Source organism: Equus przewalskii, chromosome 7 (assembly GCF_037783145.1).
Source record: "Equus przewalskii isolate Varuska chromosome 7, EquPr2, whole genome shotgun sequence".
Lineage (NCBI taxonomy): Eukaryota > Metazoa > Chordata > Mammalia > Perissodactyla > Equidae > Equus > Equus przewalskii.
This window is the reverse complement of record NC_091837.1, coordinates 74632366-74657693: the sequence shown is the minus strand read 5'-3', so window position 1 is coordinate 74657693 and position 25328 is coordinate 74632366. Positions and strand designations below refer to the sequence as shown.

The following is a 25328-nucleotide window of genomic DNA, read 5'->3' as shown; positions in this document are numbered from 1 at the left end:
GAAGAACTTGTCTTTATTCTCTGAACTCAGTATTAACTCTTTGTCAAATCCTGATTTATTGCCCATTTTAAACCAAGTTAAAAGAGTCTAAAAATTCGCCCTGATGTGACCATCTTTTTCCTCTCATCCTGTGATTATTATAGTTATTTAAATATTTTTCAAAGTTATTTTCCTCTGTTTTGATTTTTGCATACTTGGGACTGATTTATAAAGTTTCTCTTCTTCGGAAGCTCAGCGTGGAATAGGACTGTGTAGAGATGAAGTCAACCCATCTCTTTTCTTTTTGTTTCTCTTTTTCCATATTCTGTTTCCTTTTCTCCACATTATTATGGTCCTTGGCTCTTGAGCAGAAATAGCTCTTCTAAGTTTGGTGTTCCATGGCATATCCAGTCTTTCAGGTACGCTGTACTATGGCATGGGCCCACTCTATCATTCTTTGGAGAAAATTTTGTGGACTACTTGGGATACTCTGTAAGTGGAAGGCAGGAATAAGTTTAACAGGTGGCCTAAGGAATTTTTTGATGAAGCAGAGAAGTCCATGAAATTTACAAGCTTGAAAGGCATTCTAGGGAACTTGGAAAGGTTTAAGGGCATCATCTCAACTTTTTCCCTGAAGTTGACTTTTCAGTTGGACTACTTGGGGTGTGCAGAGGTAATATGTTCAAAGGCATCCACCATGTCATTAGCTCTGCATTTTTTGAACTGTTTAGTTATCTCTCAAATAAGTAGTATTTCAATCCACTATTTATTAAATGCTAACCAATAACCAGTTGTTCTTTGAGTATATAGGATAATTATGTGTTAGCACCCAACCGCAAGTCATGGGATGCAGAGATATGAGCTCTATTTCTTCTCCTTAAAGAGTTTACCTTATAAGTGGAAATGCATTTGAAAGAGAAAGCAGTGAAAGGCAGCATATAATGTAAGTGCAGTAGGGATTCAGAGAGAAGAGATGATGGAAGAGCTGGAAGAAGTAAGGAATCCTCAAGGAAGAGATAGAACCCAAGATGAGCCTCACAAAATAAATAGGAAAATACCAAGACACGGGGGGGGTCACTCCTTGTGAATAAAGCCCCGGTCTTTAAGTGCCCCTGATTTTCAGCACCATATTCGATCTCTAATTTTAGCAGAATCTCTAATAATGATATAATAAAGATCCATAGCCTATTAATGTATTACATATATGGACAAAGGATATTTTAATTTAAATATTTAAATATTTTTCCTTTACACATCTGTAGCACAAACATGTGAAGAGATGTTTTTCACATGCCTATGAGAATAACTTTTTAAGCTACTTTTTATCTTGAAAAGGAAAATAGCTCAATGTGTTTTTGTAAATACCCATATCCCTGTTAGTGATCTGCTCATTCCCAAGCAGATGGATGGGTAGCAACTAATTTGCCAGCTTACAGGCACTGTGATACGCTCCGAGAAAAGCAACTTCTTTGGGCAACTAGTAATAATAATCAAACTCAAAGCCAAACCTTAAACCAAACGTTCCTGTGTAGAAGATGATCTTCTTTCATAGTCAGCCATGTGGTAGATTGCTAATGGAGAGGTCATGTAAAGAAAGAAATCAAATAAGTCATTCTCAGTTCATTTTTCCAATTCAATTCAACATAGTCATTAATTTAAGGCTTTACATATTGATACTTTAGAGAGATATTTAATCATTAGTGCTTTTTAAATTTTTCAGTTACCATTTTGTTCTTGTTGGAGTTCAAAAAGATAATCCACTTTGGCAGGAAGAGGATTTCAGATTGTTTACTCTGCTATTTAGTGTCCAGAAGTTCAGGATGAAGTATAATGTAAACCTGCGGGCCATGATGTTGTTTTATTCATTGTCTTGGAATCTCTCTTGATAATAGGCCATACAAAAAAATAATAGTAGAGACGGTCTTCTGTGTTGCTGAATTCTTGAAGGTGCTTTTAAGCAGTAATTTTTTAGTTTAAAGATCGTGATCATTTCTCAGTGTCCTGTGTTTCCTTTGTATTCCTCTATATTTGATGCAAACCCAAACCAACTATGTGTCTTTATATTTTATTATTCGAAAAATGAAAGCTGTCAGATCTAAGCAAGATGTATTCTTGGATATTTTGAAATTCTAGGGGCTGTCTCCATTGCAAAACAGAGAGTTCTGAAAGAAGTATTAGAAAACTTACCCGCTAAATATTTGATGGTTAAATATGGCCTCCTTCTTCTGCTTCTTGCTGCAGAGCTATCCATCACACTCCTCAGCAGACATCAATTCCAGTCTTCCTCCGATGTCCACTTTCCACCGTAGTGGTACAAACCATTACAGCACCTCTTCCTGTACGCCTCCTGCCAACGGGACAGACAGTATAATGGGTGAGTCATGGAAGTGCCGATTCTGATGCCGACAATCAACGTCAGGGTTTAATAATAAGGGACCTCTTTTATTCCTCTCATAATTGAACAGCAATCGGGCAATGAATATTTGTCACATAACTGAATGAACAAACAAATGAACCAAATAGAAAGAGTCATTGGCTTGAGCATAATCAAATTTTTTGTCACAAGAAAATGAAATTTGTCTACTTTGTGCATGTGAGTCATTAGATTGAATAAGGATTTAAATAGACTAAACCTACCTTGCTTCTCACACTGTCAACTGCGAACAAAGTCAACTTTATAAGACGAACCACTGAAGACTAGTGAGATGAGGGCATATTATAAACTTTTAATAGTAGTTGTTAACCACTTCCCAAATTCCCATCACTGTGCTAAGCTCTTAACCATGACACACCACTACCTTCTGAAGACTAGTTCATGTGAAATTCACAGGTGATCTTTAATAACTAAATGGCTTCGCTTTCTGGAGACAGTGGTGTTGTGGAATCCTTGAGAAGGGAAGAAGTGTTTGCTAACGTATGGGAGAGGAGATCCCTGGGCATCAGTGGGCCAGAAGTTATTTACTGCTTTTTCTCAAGCAGATTTACTAAGGAGTTAAGGCCCAAGCAGAATGCTCTTGCCAAATGAACTGAGCCATCATCCTCTCATTTTTCTTGATGTCCATTTTGGTCCTCTCCCTAGGACATATGGTTCCTCCACCAGCACTCTGCCCTTGTGGGAAGAGCTAGGCAGGATCTCCAGCTGCCCCTGGAGGAAAGAGTCCGGGTTGAGGAGGAAGCAGCCGCCCCCTTCTGAATCCGCCTTTGACAACCTTGTTGTTCAAATGAGCAGGACAGCCTGATGCTCCACGGTCTTATTAAAACCTCAGCCATCGCTGGTCACCACTACTCTGATTCTAGCTCAGACCCACACGTTGCTTGGTCTTAAGATCACTTCCAGTGGGTCACTGAAGAGCACACTAACTGTATGTTTTAGAGAGAAGAATGTGTGACAGAATAAGCCTGCCGTTGATTCTCTTAGCTCTTTGCAGTTTTTTCCCTTTCCTTAGATAGTCTGTGGAACTTTGGAAAGTGGTGTGAATCACTTATGTGGGAGAGTTTTTGATGAAAGAGAAGAGATGTGTTTTGAAATGTTGCAAATATAATTCTGCCTAAGTAATACACTCACTGCTTATTCAATAATATATTTCACACTTGAGATGAGCCATGTAGCAGCCCTTGGCATTATGTCTCACTAAGAAGCAAATTTAGGAAAGAGTTTCCATTTCTGTAACTTTTCCTAACAGAGCTTCTACAAATGTGTTGCATCAGTTTGACCTTGGAGAGCTATGAACAGAGGTCATATGGGGAAGTTTTGTTAGTATCAATCCAGTTTGGGCAGATTTGAAAAACAAGAAGAAAGAAAGAAGTGCAGAACTGAAAGAGTGAGAAAAGCATATTTCACTTCAGTGTGGTTTGACAAATGGAAAGCCCCTTTCTGTAGTCATGAGGTCTACTTATAAAGAAGGATGACCGGTCATTCATCCTCTTACACGACAGATTTCCTGTCTACTTGTGGTTTGAGTAATTTTCTTTTTTAGGAAGGTATAAAGGTGGAGCAAAAGCTTGAGTTGAGGAAAACAGGCTTCAGCACTGTTTGAAAAAAAGTTTTGTTGATTATTTGCACAACAGTCTTCCTGTGGGAGAGGCACTACGACTTGGGAAGAAAGCTATTATGAGATGATGTGATCGTCCTCCATGAGCTGTGGGCAGCGAAGCCACGAGTCTCAGTGGGAATGGGATTCGCTTTATGTAAGCTGGTTGGCTCATCATTAGCTTGTGGATAAACAGGAATGTCTACTCTGCTTCTTCCTTTAGTCTGGGCAGGATGGAGCAATAAGAGGCTTCCACATACTGATGGGCTCAACTGTATACTAAAGATGGGCTTAACTTATACCGACCACAGGGTCCTGTTTAAGTGGAGGGAGGGTTTAGACAATAGTAAAGGAGATAAAATTTTAAAAGGGAAAAGTATGAGATTTTTGGAACCAGGAAAAGGTTTTTAGGAACAATTTTATTACATAAATTATTCCATAATCATAGGTGTTCTTGCTACAGTCTACTAGCAGAATGTGAGAAAGCTTTATAATCTTTTCAGGAATTAAGTAGACATGGTAATTCAGCTTTGTGGAGGAACAGACCTTTTATTAACTTGCATATAAATACAGTTATTACTTTAAGATTACTTCAAGGGAGAATAGTCTAGGGTGTTCTCCCTTAACATAATATGTCCTCTAATTCCTTAAGTTAAAATACAGAGGAAAATTTAAGTGTGATCATAAGCCTTAGTATCACACGGTATCTGAGTAGCTCAGATTTCTTTGCACTTTTATTCTCTTAGGTTTTGGTTCGATTATTAGAGTGTGGTAGAAGTCAGAGATGGCAGCATGTCTATGTAACAAGAAGATTTCTCTTCTGATGTTAGTGACACTTCCCTAACAAACAGTGTGGACTAATAGGATACATCTGTAGACTTTTGAAAATATTTGGCATCTACTCACTCATTCTGAAATGCAGGAAATAAAGAAATATTACATTGCCTGTATCTCAAAGAACAAACAGAGCTAATTAAATAATTGGTAAATAGGGAACACATAGCCTGACACATGTTTGAGATTACACACATGATTCTGTAGAAAATGACTGTGAGCAATACTAATGCCGTAAGAATGGGGTTCGAGCACTAACACATGGACATCACATTTTTCAAGTTTTCTTGGTGAAAAGTTGCAAGGCAATGCAATGTTCTCATAAATGGCGATGACGTCTTAGGAAGCTGCTTTTTCAATTCAGAAGATCATTGCCGCATCTCTCAGTTTCATGTTATAATGTGTCTTCCTGGCAGTCAACTCAACTGTCCTGAACTGATCATAGAACAGTAAAATAAATGTGGAGTGAGGTGTAAGTTCTAGAACCATCAGAAAGTAACCTCTCGAGAACCATGCTCATTTGCTTCTGATTCTGTCCTCTGCATCTCAAAGATGCTTGACAGATGCTCACTGAGGTTTGGGGAATGGCTTGCGTTTGACTTGGAGGAGTGACCATTGTTTCTTGCTTTGTTTTCTTTTGCCCTTTAAATCCCAATATCATTTTTTGAGAAATGCTTAGGAATGACAAAGCTTGCTTAGTCTGTATTAATGATTTTTTTAAGTGTCTCGTTCATCCATGGATTTTCCAGAGAATTGTAGAATAAAATATTTTACTTGTGGTGTATAGTCCACGACTTTTCTCTGAAGCCTTGCCAGCAAGCTCTGGAGATTACGTTAGACATTTCTGAATTGCAAGAGTCTATTAAGCACCCTGGAATTATATGAATGTAATGGATGGCACACGGGGTGAATTCCTAGTAGTTCAAATGGTGTAGCACCCAGTGAAGGAGAGAAGCTAAAGTCTGGGGGCTTCAGAAACTACCACCATCGGAGCTTTTCGAATTTATTCCTAAAGCTCTTCAGAAGCAGTAACAGACCAATGCCTCTGCATGTGAGCATGCATACGGAGGAGGAAGTGTAGTAAGTGATTAGATACCAGCTATAGAGGATAGAAAAAAGGACCCCGTACCGTGACAGCACAGTCCCCTCAGACTACTCAAGGAGGGGAGTGCTCCAGTTCCCCACTGGGAAATACCATTTGTATACATTCCCAGGGGGTGACCCCTTGTGGTCTGGGGCTACACGCCCTCCCTTCCCCTCCCAGGGAACTGGGCATACAACTCGCATAATGGTTATAATAACTATCATTGTTTTATTAGTCTTTAACTGGCCAGCTTTCTAATTCATGGTATTTCCCATGTTTTTAAACCTCAAACCAAACAGTGTTGAAGGAACAGACTACCAAGATTGATTTAGTACAACATATGCTAAAGATTACCCTGGGATATCTATCTGTTTCATGAATTAATCTGGCTTACAACTTTCACTTCTAATGACATGTTTGTATGACATGATGCATTTTAGTGTGTGGCTTTTCCAGTAGAAACATAATGTCCATTTCCTCTTGAGGACTTAGTTTCACAGTAATTTTATTATTAGAATAGTCACATAATATTCACTTTGTCCTTTACGAGAATCTTGAGCCTTCAAATACAGCTGAGTGATGAATAGGCAGAGTGTAAAAGTAATATGAATTTTATCCAGCAGTGTCATGGCATCTTAGTTACAAAGACCACCAACAGAGAACAATAAACTAGTTTGATTTAAGTCTCCTCGTCCATTTCCTGCACATGGTCATGGGGCCCAACTTCCCCCCTGAATTCCTAGGAGTCCCTCCTGCTGAAAATAAGTGCATTGGAGCTTACATTTGAGTTTTTATTCTAAAATTATACGTAGTGGGAGTGCTGGAAATCCTCCTTCTTTTGTCATCTTTATAGACAAGCTCATGGCATTGTTCTGCTGCTTCTGATAGTTTAATAACATGGGGGTCATTTGGACACAGTTCAGAAAAACAAAATTTTAAAGCAGTCATCTTCTTTCAGGCAGATATACTATGAATTGCATTTCTTCTTCCTTTTATATTGTCATGATGTTTCCAGCCAGAGGTTATGGGTATGCAATAAAGGGGTAACACATTTTCCAAATTCTGATTTTCAGTAGTCGATCCCCAGGCACTGCTCATCCTGGTGTTTTGATTAGGGTGTGTTCTAATGGGAATTGCCATTTCCCCGAAGTGGGATTGACAACAAGGGTGGTCCAACATGTAGCCGAAGATACCAAACCTTTCTTTCTGCTCCATCTTCTAGCCAGCAACAGCACCTGTGTTCAAGCCATCTGAACAATGCTTGGGTGGCTGGCAGTGTTGAATCCTCCTACAAAATTACAGTTCCTCTTAATAACCGCTCATCTTCTATTCATATTTATGTTACAGCCCTACTTAGAGACTGATTATTTCTTCTCTTGAGCAAGAGAAATTGATTAGAGCTAAGATAGCTTGAGAAATCGACCCAGTCTTTACCAAGTAGGGGCAAAAGTTTTATCTTTATTTCTATTATATAGGCATTTTGGTAACTTCCAGTAATATGAGTTGACAAAAACTCAGGCCTAGAATAGTAATCAAATCCTGTTACATTAAAGACGAAAAGGTGGACTTGATGAGCACAAGTTTAATTAGAAGTGTGTTTTGCTAAACATGACCCATTACTCAGTAGAAATTATGCCATTTGAGCATTGAAAATATATTCACTTTCTGATTACTTATGCCCTTTGACATATCAGTCACATGAATAAAAAGAGAAATCTTTAAGAGAAAAACCCACGTAGCTTAACATGTTTCAGGGACTCTTGAAAACGTGTCTCCTCCGACGTTTCCTGGAACAGAACAAAAGGCATTCCAAGCGAAAGGGCAGACTGGCCCCAATAAACTGCTTTGAAATTTAAGCCCTGGGTTTGGCTCTCCAGCTGCTGCAAGGTAGAATGGCTTCAAGTTAAAAAATAGTCTGTTCTTATCAGTGGCTTCCATGAGTAGCCTTTGTAGTTTTCTGAAACATTTTCATGACAACATGAGGTAAGGAGTTGATTCTAATTTTTCTTCTGCTTCCTCAGTCCTAACGTCTATCTCCCTCTTTAAAATAGGCACTAATAGAACATTTAGTTAGGAATGGCTACAATGAAAGTAATCGTAGTGATCATATCTTGTCTCTTCTCAAGTGTGATTTTTAGGCTGAATATAGTTTATTTTTTAAATGTTCCTAAAATATGTCTCTTGTTTTCAATTCCTTCTGTTTGGTTTCATGAAAATATATTTTTAAACACTTACCTTCACTTTAAATTTGCTCAGAGGAAGAATTAATCTTTTGAAAGCTACTGTGGTACCAAATTTTAACTGTAATTGAGACAATATCTTGTCCTATTTGGGTTTAAATTCTTTATTAGATATTGTAATTTTTTCCAGTGTGGCTCTGAACTTTCATTTCTTGAAGATCTGTTTTCTAATCAAGCAGATATCACAAATTATTTTAACTGATAAATCTAATTTTTAGGTATGTGTGATAATATTGCCTCTAGGAAGAAATATATGTATAATTGCCCCCAAATACCATGGTAATACATACTGCAAAAAGTTCCTGCTCTCTGTATTTTCAAAAATCTTTATTATTTTGTTTTTAGTTTTTAAAGAACTCCTTAAAGCAGAAATTTTCACTTTCACACCAGATGTAATTTCAGCTATCTCTTATATTAAGTATTTTTAATACTCTTGATATCTGTGAATTCCTTCCACTAGCTCATCTGTATAATGTCAGATGCTCATTTCAAAGAATTTGCTTATAATATAATCCTTAGTGCTAATAACCAAGATATTTTTAATAGTATGAATTTGTGATATGAAAAAGAATAGGCTTTGTCAGAAGGTGACTGTGTTTTGTTTTTTTTTTAATCACATATCAGTTTTCTTTCAGTTTTAGTAATTAACGAATGAATATGGTTGTGGATTTTGTTAACCAAATAAGGCACACATCAAAAGATTATCTAACTGACATACCCAACATGTAAATATATAAAAATAACAAGCATAATTTAACTATGCTAAGCAGAGGTCAGGAGAAGGAAATTGCAACGTAAAGAAGCAGAGAATTTGACCACTTGGGATCTGACCCCACTACTCCATTTTACAGATCTGGAAACAGACATTTGCCAGCAAGGGTGCTCTCCTGGCTCAAGGATAGGGCTGGGAATTTTTGAAAATTATATAAATGTACAATGAAATTCTACTTGGATTAAATCGGCTGATTTAAAATTTCCTTTTCTTATTTTACATCTCCTGGAGTTTAATAGGTTTTATTTAAATACCGTGGCTATTTGCGAATGTTGAGGCCTTAATAAATGTAACATACCAAATGTTGTAGGCATTGTATTAATACTGTTAAATAGAGCTGGCATTAAATTATATACTAGAATCTACATCTTTTTATTAACAGTACTCTTTGTTTATCTATTTGTTGATAAAAAGGTTTTAAGATGATAGAGATAGCTTCGTGAATATGTACACGTGACTTTATCTCTGGAATTTGAGGACATATCCACTTTTAGTAGCATAATAGTTCAAAATTTTAAAATGTCAACAGAGGCTTAAATATGTGGAGAATATATGTTATTTAAGATATTAAAAATTATTTTCTCTCCCAGGAAGTCAGACCTATTAGATGTTTTGTTTGTTTACTGTGGAACTCTGAGAGGAGTACCTCATTTTGCTATGTATCAATTTTTTTTATTTGAAAGAAGATATAAGTGATTCATGAAGATAATTCAATTTAGTGTATAAAATATAAAGAAAAGCCAAACTTTGAGGATTTGAGAGACCTGAAAGTGCTTTCCACTTCTTGCAGTGAACTTCATATGCTCGCTTACCACCATTCCACACTCACTCCTCATCAGCAGCAAGGGGGAAAGTAATAGCAACTAAAACACTTTATCTTGAAACCAAGGTGTCACGTTTATATTTTATCTGTAAAAAATGTAACATGAATATATTTGACATCTACCTCAGCAAACAAATTAATGCTAATTAAAGATTAATGTGTTGTAATTAGCATTAAAAATGCAATTAAATTGTGAGTAAATGGACCAGGAATAGAGAATTGTTAGACGTCTCACTGCCTGGTTTTTCATATTCTGCCTTTTGTTTTTGCAGCAAATAGAGGAAGCGGGGCAGCAGGCAGCTCCCAGACTGGAGATGCTCTGGGCAAAGCACTTGCTTCGGTGAGGCAATGTTGATTTTGGACTTCATATGCACCATTGTAGAAGGGTGAACTTTAATCAGAAGTGGACATTTGGAATTTTAGAAAATGAATGGCAAATAGCTTTGATTTTTTTTGGAAATGCTAGCCTTCTTGCATAATGATCATGGGAAAATGTGAGGAGAGAGTCTGAAGCTTCCCATTTGTGGCTGGTCTCCTCCATCTTGTCTCCTTACTGTGGTACTAAGCAGTCCTCAATTATGGATTTGTGGATGTTCTCAGGGCATTTAGGTGCATAGATCTTCTCTCTTGATTTCTTCTTTTTCTCTAAAGGCACATGGGTACCCATTGACCAGCTAAGACTGACTTTGCAAGGGGCAGTTCTAAAACACTTCAGAAAAGGCATTTTTTAAAAAAATGATCATAACTGAGGTCCTTGAGGCCTTGTCACATTATTGGCACCTGGGGACTCAGTTTCTCTGCCTTGCCTCCCCCGGTGCCAGGAGACTAGAATTCAACATTTCTTGCATGTTCACTAGTGACAACGTGGCCCATCTTATTTATTGTCTTCAAAAGCTAAACATGGTCATTTGCAAATGTAATTGGAGATTTGTTGTTCGAACATTTTATCTCTTCAGTTTGTCTTTTCTTACCTTTGGGAGCATAAAAGAAGTTTGATTTCTGTGAGCTTTGCGACCTAAGTAAAAGTTTTTATGTAATTTGGGCATTCTTATGCCTTGGAATGAAATGGCTTAGTCATAGTGAAGAAAGAGTTGGACAAAAATCTTAGAGATGATACTGTCTGCCCTCTTTTTTTGTGGAGGAAGGAAGGGAGGTTTCGAGTATCTGCTTGGCTTGCCCATGGCCACACAGCCCTGATAGGAAAAGGACTAGAACTGAAGTCTGCTGACCCCCCCAGTCCAGTTTTTTCCCCACTACCTTCTAGGACCTCAATAATTCTTCTTTTGAAAAATTAAAGAAATTGTGTTAAGTTTTTCGTCTTAGACTATTGGTGCTATATAGTTGATTGTTAAATATATTTTGTAACTGATCATTTTTAAACAAATTGCACTGACACTTTGTCGTTTAACAAGTTGTTGATGATTTACTCCTAATGAATGAGGGTTTGATTTTTTTTTTCTCCCCACTGTTTTAAGATCTATTCTCCAGATCACACTAACAACAGCTTTTCATCAAACCCTTCAACTCCTGTTGGCTCTCCTCCTTCTCTCTCAGGTACTGTACTTTAAAGCCCATTCCATCATAGTACCAGTTTATGAGAATGGTTTCCCCCTTGTACTTCCTGTTCTAGTAGATGGAAACCCGCTCCCTCCAAAAGCTCAAAACATAATATCCCCCAACAGACAAATAGAAAGGAGTGGGAGGGAGAGACTGCCGTGTGACATACAGCTGTGTACATCCAAAACCTTTCTTAAAAATTAGATGTTTTTAGAATACACAATCATATGGAAAATGTATTTCTTAAGCTTTTCTTAGCTCTGTAGAAGACACTCAACAGAGTAATATATTCCAACGAAGCATCTCAAAGGGGAAAACCCTGTTAATATAGCCATGAATATAAATATAGACTATATATAGTCATCGAATATAGACTATTCAAAAGGATCATTCCTACAGAAATTTTAGACTTTCCAAATTCCCATAGACTTTCCATGGCATTGAAATGTTTGAGGAAAGCCATAATTTGGTAAATAAATTGTGAAGTAATTGTGGGGAGTGAAAGGGGATGTTTACCTTTAAAATACAACAAATTAACATAACCTATGGCTTCAAATAGGAAAATTATAAGTTGTTGAATTATCTTAGTAAAGCATTTCACTTTTCAGAGGTCCGTTTAAGAGGCTCATTGCCCTTCCAATATAAATGTTTCCAGAAGGCCCTGTCTGGTGTGTGTCTTTGCTCTTTGGAAAGAGGACAGGTGGCTTCTCAAAAAAAACTAAATCACATCTGTACCTGATTGAAACCTGACCTTACTGTAATTTATAGTGGAATCACTTGCCTAAAAATTGCCTCCTCGAACCCTATATTATTCTCTGCACGTAGCGCTCACATGGCCCATTAGACACTGGGTTCTCTGGTAGAGAATGGGAGGTTTCAGACTGCCACACAGCTTTCAGAGGTGATGGCCGTGGTGCAGGTGGGAATCAACATCAGCCTTTTCCAAACCTTCATCCACATGAGGGGGTTACAGAATAGAGAGCGTGGTAGCAGGACCTTGAAGTCCATATGTCCGTAGAGACACAGTTGAAGCTGGGAAGAAATAGAGATGATATTAAGAGGATAATGGAACAGCAATGAAACATTGCCCATGACAGAAATGCAAAGTAAGATTCAGGATTGTTATATACTTGTGGTTCACTAGCATATTATAGGCTCTGGAAAATGATCACAAGTGTCAATGTCCAGAACCAAAGAAGGATTGAGACAACCTCCAGCCCAGTGAGGCAGGTGATGAGGGCATCTGAGCAGGGAGAACTCCAAGTTCCCCATTTCAAACAAAGTGGCTCTGATTTCATCTGTTTAATAATTTGGAAAAAACAATTCTATGGTCTAATAAAGTTTGAGAACAAGTAATATATTCAAATGCTCTGATTTTACAGATGAGTGTGCTAAGGCCTAGACAGGGTCCATGACTTGCTGAGGTTACACCAGTAGCAATCTGAGAGCTTGGACAAGAATCTGGGGCTCACCCTTCTGCCACTCCTCTTCTGGGTTAATGATGGGAGGAGAAAGTTATGATGCACAAATCATTTGGGAAAATGCCACAAATACCCTAAACCTAAATGGCAGTGCTCTAGAAGAAAGAGACTAAAGCATGACACTTTTGGGGTCCTGGTTTTCTACCCCAAATGTATATTATTTTAAATTTAAAAGTTGTTTTTATTTTGTAGGTTAGACATGTAATATTTATTATAGCAGCAATCTCTCTTTACCTTCAAGTTAGTGGATCCTAAAAAATTATTTTTTCCGGAAGAAACTACTTACTTATAACTGTTGTTATATTGAGTTTTTAAATTTCTGGTTTAATGGATCCCTGCCAACTAATCTTATTCCGTTAAATAGTTTCTGAAGGCTCATCCCTTCTTAAGGATCATTTTAAGAACGAATAGCAAAGCTGTTTCTCATTGGTGAGAGACTTTTGGTTTAAGAAACTGTCCTTGTGTGAAGATCTGAAAAAAAAAAAAAAAAAAAAACCCCACTTTGAGCTCTTAAAAGTCCCTTGACTATGTGGTGATAGTTTTCCTTCCACAGGAACCTTCACTGGCTCAAATTCAGAATCAATTAAATGTCCCCTCAGAGGAGGAAGCCTGAGAGAATTCTGAGTCTATGTAAGGTCTCCATATTTTACATTTAAAATGTTCTCTTCATCTAAAAATTCTTATATGGGAAGGTTACATGCATTTACCTCATTGTCCAAATGAAAAATCAGTGTTGCTTTTGCTGAAAGAACTGTTTAAGATGCTGGTGAGATTATTTTTAAGATTATATGGATCTCATTGTAATTCCCATTTTACTATCAGCAGGCACAGCTGTTTGGTCTAGAAATGGAGGACAGGCCTCATCATCTCCTAATTATGAAGGACCCTTACACTCTTTGGTAAGTCTTACACGCTCATCTCTCCTTTAGCCATTTTCAGACCGTGTTTCTCTTTTGGCATCTAGTTCACTCTCCAAGATTCTTATTTTCACTAATAAGAACTTTAGGTTGATGTTAAGCACACAAGTTTGCTGAGAGCCTGTTATGGGATTATGCTTGTTCTCGTTTGTAGATTGTCACCCAGATACTACTACAGTGTAAGCCCCAGGGCTCTAAACATCTAGGATCAGATAAGAAATTAAAAACCCTAGAAGGATAATGGCCTCCTCCCCATCTTTGGGAAAGATCCCTGTCAACGATTAAATAACTTCCCTGATATGAGAGTTCTGGAATTCCAGCAAAACTGCATAGCTGGAACACTTGAAGAGTCTATATACCTCTGCTTTGCTTTCCAGAATAACTGGTTGGTAGTTTTCCTTTTGACCTCTAAATACAAAGCCTACTGTCACTTTGGTTCTCATAGAAATCTAGTAATATCGTTAAATGCCTGCTCTTCCAGTAGGGACTTGCTGAAAATCTCCATGGGTGTAATTAATATTATAAATACTCACATGATGATTCAGTGTCTGGCACTCTAGTCTTTCTCAGCTCGCAGTGGATGGGGCTGGAAATATGCATGAAACAGCACTGCCCTGTGCAGTATTTTGTCTAGATATGAATCAAATGGGGAGGGGGAGCAGCAAGGAGCTCTTCTGTTCCTCAGGGTTGAGTTTCGCTTTTTTCCTCCATATTTTGAGATAGAACATGGAAGAAGGCGTAAAGTTATCTATCTAACTTAATGTTGTCTTGTCAGTGGTTCAGTTTCCTTTCCCTTTGGCTTACTATTTAAATTAAGGAAGATCTAAAAATGAAAATATGAAAGTGGATTTCCCCCTTCATTGTGCCCTTCCTTGCTGTGGTGTGTCAGTCATCCAGCTATGCATTTTAGCCACGAAAAGCAACCACAGGGGGAGACAGCATATGCACCACCTACCTAGCCCAGTTAATCTGCAGCCCACATCCAAATAAGGCATAGGTGTTTTAAGTGTTTACCTCCATCAGTTATTCTTTAGGACCCATCTATCAAAACTGGGTTTTGCCCAACTATAGATCTCTAAAGACTAGGTTTACGGTTGTGAGCTACAGCTTGAATTCTCTTTGTATTTGCAACACTCAAGAGGGGTTTTGCTAGCAGAAACTTCTCTCTCCACCAGGAAGCTGTGAGCCAGCAAGGAAGATAGGCACTTGTATTATTTCTTTTCATGTTTACATTTACACTTGGAAGTATATATTGTCATTCCCGTTTTTATAAATTAAGAAGCACAGCCTCAAAGAAGTTTAGCAACTTTTCCAAGGTCACATAAGTAACAGAGCTGGGAGTGTAGGGGAGCTCCCTTAACACCAAAGCCCACCAAGTCAGAGTGCTGAGTACCATAGACTAACTATATTAGATACACATTCTTCCCGTCGGTGTAGAATCATAGAAATTGTTTTTCTCATGCAGTAGAGCTGATACATCTGTTTGCACAGCCTATTGGACATCAAAGTGAATTGTAGCATGATCTGGTACAAAGAGGCACTGGATTTGAAGTCAAAAGACTTTTGAGAGTCCTACCCTGATTTACCATTTCCTGGCAGTGTGACACTGAGTAATCAACTCACTTAATTTCTTTGAGCCTCATTTGCATATCTATATGGAAAGGATATACACATGTAGGCCTTACACATGTAGAATGAGTGTCCAATGAAATGGTGTATTTTAAAGTACACCCTAAAGAATGATAATGCAGATGTCTATTTGATATCATTATTGATCACACCGAGAAAAATAAATACACATCTACATGTCCTTTTTCTTCACCAAAAACTATAAGTATAGACTTTATCTGGTTGCAGAAAGCTAGAATCCTGATGGCTGGAATGAAGAAAAAAGGTCTCTTGGTTTTTAATTGTATAATTTAATTGTATAAGGTAGTGAATTCTATACTATACTAGGGGCTTTGAAATCAGTTAGAAGGCCTGGCGAACAATTGATCCAAGTCTTTGTGGTTCTTCAGTCTTGAAATCTCATACTACTTTGGGTAACAGAATTTTTGTAATTTTTTCCTGTAACCATTTTGATTTCCCCTTGGGGCCCCGCACACACACACACAAGATGGTGATAATAGATAGAAATCAAGAAACATGGGTAAAAATTGATAGTTCTGAATAAATTACAGTCTGTATGCATTTACCTGTCGCTGACATGACACTTAGCGTTATATCATATGCCACGGAGGAGACCAAGGAAATATGCCTTCAAGAAGATAATTTAGTTGGGAAACTGTAAATTGGTCATCTTTCCATTGTTAGTCGTTTGAAATCGTTAACTAACGCCTACCAGAATGTTCCTTAAATTCAATAAATGTTTTTCTTTTCTAAATTAAATCTAAGTTCTCTTTCAAGCTAATGCAATATAGTATAGCATACATACACTATAATGTCCTAGAAGAATTACTGAATTTACTTTGTTAATGAAAAATAACACTATAATTATAACATTAACTTTTTTTCAGTTTTCTAGGAAGGACACTATTTTTGTTCTCGTTTTAAGGAAACAGACTTTATTGGAAACATATATTCAGAAACCCAAAGTGTGGTTTGTGTCAACTTAAGTTTTACTTATATAACCTATGCATGCATTTCAAACTAAATCAAATTTCACATCATTTATTGACCAACAGCAAAGCCGAATTGAAGATCGTTTAGAAAGACTGGATGATGCTATTCACGTTCTCCGGAATCATGCAGTGGGCCCATCCACAGCTATGCCTGGTGGTCATGGGGACATGCATGGAATCATTGGACCTTCTCATAATGGAGCAATGGGTGGTCTGGGCTCAGGGTATGGAACCGGTCTTCTTTCAGCCAACAGACATTCACTCATGGTAAGTGATGAAATTTGTAGACTCTATACTTACCTTATAGAATTAGAATTTCAAGTGTAAATACTGCTGCTGCTGCTTTTTCTTCTTTAAATGGCTTTATAGAGATATAATTCACTTAACATAAAATTCGCCCATTTAAAGTGTGTAATTCAGTATGTTTTAGTATATTCATAGAGTTGTGCGACTAAGACTCAGTCTAATTTGAGAACATTTTTGCCCCCTGCAAAAAGAAAAGAAATCCCCATATCCATTAGCAGTCCCTCTCTTTTCTTCCCTCACGCAGCCCCGGCACCTACTAATCTACTTTCTGTCTTTATACATTTGTCTACTCTAGACATTTCCTATAAATGGAATCATACAGTTTGAGGTGGTCTTTCCTTCTTGGCTTATTTCACTTGGCATGATGTTTTCAAGGCATATACATGTTTTATTACATATCAGTGTCATTCATTTTTATTGCCAAACAATATTCCATTGTATGGATATACATTTTATTTATCCATTCATCAGGTGATGGGTATTTGGGTTGTTTCTACTCTTTGGCTATTTGGAATATTGCTCCTGTGAACTTTCATGTACAAGTTTCTGTGTGGACACAGGTTTTCATTTCACTTTTTCAGCATATACCTAGCAGTGAACTGCTGAGTCATTACTGGTGTTTTAAATTCTTCATCTCGGTGACTTCGGCTAAAGGACCCAACTTATGTTCGTGTTACTTGACAGGCATTTCAGAGACAAATAGGTTGAAAATTTTCTTTTATTAAAGAAGCCAAATTGATGTCTTTTGATTCTGAGTATGGATGTAGAAATATATGATGTGTTTGGCTGTCTAAATATATAAGTGGGACTGAGTAATTTAATATATATTGTAGTTTTACCACTACCTATTTATGAATGTCTTTGTTTGAATAATATTTAAGCAGATCTGTCTATGTTACAATTAGAATTTCAGTTTTGCCCATTACTTTTGGAAAGGAATTGGGGGTGTATTGTTTGGTTGGCTGATTAGGAAGATTCAGAAAAAGTCCTAACAAAATATTAAGTGGTGACAATTACTGAGGTGAGCGAATGGGTGGAGAATTTAACTTTACCAGTGATTCTGTGTAATTCTGCTCCTTACAAACTCCCGCCAGGGCATCCCACACATTAGTGTCCTGTTTCATACCTTATAGACTCTTAAAAAGTTGCTTGGACGAAGATCTATCTTTCGTTATTAGTATAGCATCTCTTGTTTAAAGAAGATTCCGAAAAGAGAATGCAAAATAATTACAGGTTATTCTGAGCCTCTTTAAGTTCTTACTCAATGGTATTCTTCTGCCCTCCTTTCATTTTCTCTTAATAAAATACAAAGATTAAGAGTACCATCCTGGGCAGTGTATTATTGAAACCTGCAACCAATTTGAAACCAAAAATACTGGCTTATTAATAGAAGCAATTAACTCACTTCTAAAATGTAGAAAGATATTTTTCAATGCCAAAGCTAAATCATTTTTTTTCTTTTTTTCTTTTCCTTGACCTCTACCCTAAAAATTCATCATTGAATAAAAATTGTTTGTCTATTCATGGCAGTCGCTAAGAGTTTACAAAAGGAAAATCTAGATTTTAATTTAGCTTGGCCTCAGGTAACGTGTTAAATACACTTGGGATGCATATAATATGAGATTTTGGTTTGTACAGCTCTTTTTTTTTTAACGACAATGTTTAAACAATACTGCTTTTAATTAAGAAATCTGGCTTTATTAAAAGCCAGATCTGTGACTTATAACCATTTCTGTATATCTGCTCTCAATCAAGAGAAAAATGGTTTAATTTCTCTAGCTGTGTTCGTTTTGCATATGTTAAACGGATGTAACATGCACCCAGGGCATTGCTTCAGAGACAGTTTTTTCCATAAATATGTAAAGTTTGCTCTAAAATACCAGATGTAAGTTAAGTGGTTCTTTAAAAGAATAAACTATACATAGATGCTTTTGGAACTATATGACCTTTGAATTGCCTCCTCTTTGATTCAAAGATGGGATAGGAGGAAGAGACTGGAATCATCTTTGGAGATGGGAGGTTGGACTGACCTAGGTGGAGGGGAAAGGGAGAGAATGGGACAGAGCAATAGAAAAAAATAATTCGCCAATATTACACGGTAACATCTTTGATTTATTCTGAAAAATTATTCAGAAGCTATAAAGCTGCTAGTTTTGCTGATGAGGAAAAGTTCCTGCTCACTCTTCTAAAGACATTTATAATTCAATCAAGGGCAACCACAGAGCCAACCAGATAATAGACTGACTCCAGGGGTGTGACATGGCAACAATCTGCTCCCCTTTAAACCAAATGCAGTCTTTCTCCTTTCTTCTTGAAAATATTCAGCGGGTCCACAGCATCTGAGCCCCTCGTCCTAAAACTCTAATGTGTGTGAAAGAGATCGGATTGTCAGTTTCTTTCCTTGTGCAAACTGGCATGAATTTTCAAACAAAAACATAAGAACAAAGGAAATAGTTTTTGAATTTAGTCAGTCTGAAGTTAGCCTTTGACCATTTGATACATTCCACAATAAAAAGGAAGTTGAAGGGGAAGGAAAAAAACCCGCCCCCCTTTCCCCCCCCAACAACAAAAAAAATTCAAGGAGGATACTGGTAATGTTTTCCACATTTGAATTTTAATACATGAAACAGGCTATAAAACTTTGGCCAGCTGCAGTAAATAAAGTAGCAGTGGGAGGTATGCACCGGAAACTTCGGCAGAGAGAGCGCTGGTGGGAGTTTCTTTCCCAACTACACACCTTCGTTTGTTGTTCTGAAGTAGAAGTGAGTTGTAGTAACGTAAGACCCATCCCCGGGCTGGTTTTGTTTTGAGCCGATCTCTTTTATAACTGTCCTTAGTAATTCCTTCTGATTAAAGAATAGACAGCTTGGAATCTTCTTGACCTCCACACTCTTCTCGTTTCCTCTCTTTCTGCCTTCCAAAAATCAAAACAAAATGGCTTGATAACTTGGAAGATGATATAAGCATTTCTTTCTGCAGCAGCTTGAAATTGTGGTGGGGAAAACTGTGGTTCTGCCTCGGCTATTATGTTATCTCATTTAATTGCTAACATATTGTACTTAGCTTTTGATTCATAAAATGTTTTCCTTGGAGTTCTGAAGTAGGTCTTCAGTGATTTACTAAGTATTAGTATAATGAAAGGGATTTTTTTCCACAGCAGCGTGGTTCATAACACTGGAGTGAACGTGGTATACTTGCGGGCTTTCTAGATGATATTATTTGGCCATGCTTTTTCCTGCTCACAAACCGCCACCAGCTTTCCATTATCTACAAGATAAAGACCAATTTCTTAGCCCAGCTTATTAAGCCCCATTACCAATTACCAAAAGCCTTATGTTTAGCTCTTCCGATATGCAGAAACTTTTCCAGCAAGATCAGTCTGGGCATAGTACCAGAATTTGCCCTCTACATTCCCATTGGGTACTTCTTTTGTACCTATCTGGCTTGGCCTGCCCTACCCGCTTCCTTCTGTCCATTTCATTCCCACCCATTCTCAAAGCTCTGACTCAAATTCTGCCTTTTCCAGGAAGCCTTCCCTTGCTCTCTCTACCAGTGGTAGTTATTTTCTTTTCTACTCTCATAGCACTATGAATCATACCATTGGCTAGGTATTTATCTTACCCAGTTATTCATAGCTATCTATCTTTTGTGGGTATGACTTTTGCCTTACCAACTATCCTGGAAATTCCTTGAGTACCGTGTATTACATTTTGTTTCTTTCCCAGTAAATAAATTATCAGTGGGAAGGGAAGAAAGAAAACCAGTGTTTTCTGAGTGCCTGACAAGTTGCCAGCTCCTCTGCTAGGTGCTCCATAGACATTATTTCAGGCAATCTTTACAGGAGCCCAGTGAGGATGATAATAGTGTCCATTTTAGGCACTGGTCAAATGAACCTTAGAGGGTTTGAGTAATTAGTCATGTAGCTAGATTTCAGTTCAGGTACATGGACCCAGAATTCCGTGCTCTTTTTTGTTACCGTGTGCACTCCCCAGGGAGCCTCTGTAGGTACGCCTTTTGAGAACTAATTTTAGGTGGCAAGAGCTTGTGATATTCAAATCTTGATAAATGTTGTTTGACGAAAGAAGTTTCTAGGCATCTCATGGCCACCTTCCCAGAGCAGCTCTCTGCCCAAATGTAGAGGTAGAGAAATTTTCCTCCAATGTGGTAGCTTGCTAGATTAAAACCCACATTGTCTAAACACTTATTTTTAAGTGAACATGTCTGTGCTAAGTGACAAGAGGTGTGAACACTCCTTCCGAGGGTCCTTGAAGTAGTAAATTTTAAATTACTGAGCTATTTTTCTAACCATAACCACCCACTTTTCTAAGAGAATCAAAGCAGAAATCTCTGAATGTGGGAGAATAAGGAAACAGCTGGGTTTGTCACAACCTAGTCAGAAACTCTTGCCCAGGTGTAATCCCCTCTGTGCCTCCAATAGCTCCATGGTTAATCTTGATATTAAATCATTAGATTTTTTAATAAATTATTGAAATGGCAATTTTCCAAATGTAATTCTCTCCATTATTCATTCAGTATTCAGATCCACAGATAAGACCTGAATGAAAGCCTTTCAGATGACCTAATCTCCTCTTTTAACTGAGTAAGAACAAAACTTACATCAAAAATGCCTTCATGTGATTCTGTATGTGCTTCTGAGTACTTGTCAGTAGAGTCAGCAACGATGAGATCATTAAGCAAAAAATTTCCTATGCTATTAATATGTAACATTAGTGTGGTTCCCAGATCCCTTGTGCTTAAAGTCCATTTAATCATTTAAAAAAGAATTGTCAAGTGGTTACCAAATGCCAGGCTCTATGCTAGGATGTGGTCTCTGCCTTCAGTCTGGTAGAGTTCACAGTCTAGTAGAAAAGGACGATATTTAAAAACCCATTGCTGCATCTGGGAAGTAAGCCCCATAAGAGAGCAGGGACTCAGCTCTGTTATCTGGGAGGGAAGGAGCACAGTGTCACTTGGTGGAGGAGTGGTGCTCTCCTAAGGAGCTCGTTGGTCTGGCTGACTTGGGGATTGGAGGAGCCCTATGAAAGTCCCCACCCACGCCTGTCCTCCACAGTGTCCCCTGAGACCTCTCACTAGAACCCCCAGGTGGGGGTGTGGCACACATTTCAGAAACCACTGAGATAAGCCAGTCTTAGCCCAATTTCCCTCTTTTCAATAATATTTTTAGTATTGTTTTGGATTAAAAAGAATTTATCAGAAGGACATTCATTAGATGCTGAAGCTCCCTTTTATGTAATTGACATTAAACGTAGAAGAACTTTTGCCACTTAGGGCCTCGTAGGATGAACAAGTTAAATTAGTTTTGCTTTAATAGTTCTTAAGAGTTAGGACCATTGAATTTTAGATTTGAAAAGCACCCCAGAAGACATTTAGCCCATTGCCCTTATTTCTGAGACCCAGAAAGGGGAAGTGGCCCAAGCATGGATACTCACTAATTAATGGCCAAGCTAGGATTAGAAACCAGACAAGCCAGCAACGAGACTAGCACTCTTCGTACTAAATACCACAATGCTACAGCAAACTTCCTCTCTAACCAAATACGATAGCAATTTCAAAACCGTGGTTTGTATTCTAAACCATTTTGTTACTCTGACTTAACTCATGAAACCCAAGAAAACTCTTTAGTTGCCCCTTGGCTCCCTGCAACAAGATGCTATTTACTTCTGCCCATCATACTTGGCTACAAGAGAGGGTAGTGGGGAGTGATACAATGTCTTGGGTAGCATTTACTGTATGTAGTCATGGGAGTAGCAGAAGTCAGAAAATTTTGTTTCTTTAGGGACCTCTTCAACAAAGGCATGATCCATAGAGGCTGCCTTATCTTCAATCTTGTTCTCTCTTAGGTTTTCACAGATTTTGATTCTGTCAAGTTCCATGTATATTTAAGTACCTACTTCATTTCTAAGCAAACATTACTGTAGAATCTCAGGGATCTTAGAGGTCATCCTCCAAATTCCCTGCCAAGTGTCAACAAGCCTCTATCAGCCCCCTTCCTCCAAGGATGAGTAGCTCTAAATGACCACAAAGCCCATTTCCATCAAATGTTAGGAAACTCTTCTTTATGTCCAGCCCAAATTTACTTCTCTGTGCAATCTTTATTTTTCTGCCCATTGGAATTACTCAAAGTCAACCCAACAAATACTTGAGCAACTTTGGGTTATTTGAAGACAGTCTATTCAGTACTTTTTTCTCTAGGTCAGGCATTTGTATCTTCAAATATTTATCCTAAAAGAAAGTTTTGACTTTATGACTTTCCAGCACATTTTCCCTAGTTTAAAAACAAGGGCTTTTTTTTTTTCAAGGAGCTGTTAGTGTGCAGAATCTCAAACTGAACACAGTGCTCAAGGAATCATCTGGGTGGATCAGGGTGGATCTATCACCAAACCCATTCAGTACATTATATCTTCATTAAAGGCATCCTAAAATGATCCTATTTTTGATGACTTCATCATCCTGCTGACAGATATTGAACTTGTAATCAGCTGAAATCCGTATTCTACACGTCTCTCCATTATCCTTATATACTTTAGTTGTACCAGTATAAAACTTCAGATAACGCCTTTGGATTTCATACTGCAGCCTTCAATCTGTTTCCAGTCTATAGGTCTTGGTAGGTCGTCATTCAGTCACATATTCTGCCAACTCTGTTGTTAGCAAATTTGTTGGGTGCTGTTAATGCTCATGTCATAGCCACGAATGGAAATGTTAACCAGGGGAGGACATAGAACAGAAAGCCAGAGATTCACTACTACAGACGTTCTCTCTACACTTGCATAATCCCCTGCTCTTTGGGCTTAATGTTTCTACCAGTTATGTCCACCTAATTTTACTCTCATGCAGTCCACCTTTTCTCATTTTGTCCATAACATTATCACAGACACCAGGCGAGCAGCATTCCCACGAATGAGAAAATGAGATTTGTCCAGAAAGACTTGTGTTGGTGGAACCAAACCGAGTTGGAGAGGTCATTGCCTCTATTTCAGAGCACTTTTAAATAGCCTATTATAGATTTCACCCAAGGTCTGAGTTGTCAACATCATCTTTCTATAGCTACTATGTTGGTTGTTTTTTTCTTAATTAGGGTATTTGCCTATCTCTGGTGTTACACCATCCCTCCTAATCTCCACAATTATCGGATATTTCTGAAAGCAGATTAGCAACTTCAACTGAAAGTTTTAATCTATATCAATATCATACTTTATTTTAAGAAAACTTAAAGAAAAAAAGGACAGAGAGGAAAAAGGACTTGAAGAAATTCTTTTTATTTTTTAAAAGTTTTTTCCAGCTTAATTGAGATATTATTGACATCTAACGTATGTAAGTTTAAGGTGTACAATGTGATGATTTGATATATGTATATGTTACAAAATGATTACCGCAATAAGGTTAGTTAAAGCCTCCATCCCCTCATTTAATTCCTTTTTTTTTTCTTGGTAGTAATAACTTTTGAGATCTACTCTCAACAACTTTCTAATACATAATATGGTGTTAATTATCATTCCCGTAAGATCCCCAGAACTTCTTCATCTTTTAGCTGGAAGTGTATATCTTTTGACTGACATCTGCCCATTGCCCCCACTGCCCAGCCCCCAGCAACCACCATTCTACTCTTATTTCTTTGAGTTTGTTTTTTTTACATCCTAAATATAACTGAGAACATACAGTATTTGTCTTTCTTGGGCTGACTTAAGGAAATTCTTGTAACCATGGATTAAAACAACAGCTTCAGGATCCTTGATATTTCTGCATTAATTTAAACAAAAGTCAAGAGGTTTTGAATACAACCACAGCAGTGAGACTATATAACAACCCTTAAAACAAGTGGTTAGGACATGACGCATGCCCAGATCCCACAGCGGTGGGTCCAAATTAGATATGGCCCTACTATTTCCCTCAGTACCTATTTTACTCAAATTCAGGCCCTCTGACCTAGAAACAAAACAGTCAATCTGCATTGGACTGTCAAACCCAAAGGACTCCCTTTCTGTATGCTTCTAGGACAAACCAAGCCTGGTTCCCTAATTTTTTTCCCCTAAAGTATGTGTTTTGCATACTTTAGGCATCATGAACTTTAAATAAATAAAAGCAAAAACTTGTCATTCCCACTTCTAAAATATGAAAGCATATTTAAAAGAGATTCCTCATATTTTTACTTTGCTTCTTAAATACTAGGGGAAAAAGCAGGTAGACACTTTAATAGCACAGTCATCATTGTATTTTTTATTCAACTTTTACTGGGGACAAGGACACAGTGCTAAACTGTCCATTATTTAGAAAAGGCATAACCCTTGATTTAAAAAATATATATATTACCCTTGTTGTCTCAAAAAAGCAGATTTTCTTGTGGGGAGTGGGGAACTCTATTGTATATATCAGAAAATACACAGATGTGTATTCACTCATTCTGTATCTTCTGTGCTTTAGATTCTTTGGGGAATACATAAGTGTGCAAGAGAAAATCTGTGATCCTACAGGCCTTTGACTCTGAGAGGGTGATAACACAGTGTGTGCCTAACTCTAACACAAGGCAGAATTATTAAGTGACCTAAGAAAACGTTCAGAGAAGCATGAGCATCATCCAGCCTTAGGGGACAGCTAGGTGAAGCTTCCGGGAGGTGTTGTTCAGCTCCTATTAAAGTCTCTGTAGCATTTCAACAGTTAGAGA

General features: G+C 37.7%; 1 protein-coding gene across 50 annotated transcripts in view; it reads left to right on the top strand.

Annotated features, from left to right (window-relative positions):
* Positions 1 to 25328, top strand: part of TCF4 (transcription factor 4) — a 343125-nt gene that overhangs the window by 300679 nt on the left and 17118 nt on the right. For 28 of the 50 annotated variants that reach the window (XM_070627668.1, XM_070627655.1, XM_070627641.1 and 25 more), the window contains 5 exons: positions 2221 to 2353; positions 10036 to 10103; positions 11239 to 11317; positions 13624 to 13700; positions 16403 to 16606. In XM_070627668.1, the coding sequence (XP_070483769.1) occupies positions 2221 to 2353; positions 10036 to 10103; positions 11239 to 11317; positions 13624 to 13700; positions 16403 to 16606 (561 nt within the window). The remainder of the gene's footprint in view (positions 1 to 2220; positions 2354 to 10035; positions 10104 to 11238; positions 11318 to 13623; positions 13701 to 16402; positions 16607 to 25328) is intronic. The other 22 variants (XM_070627658.1, XM_070627645.1, XM_070627662.1 and 19 more) reach the window with 1 other exon arrangement.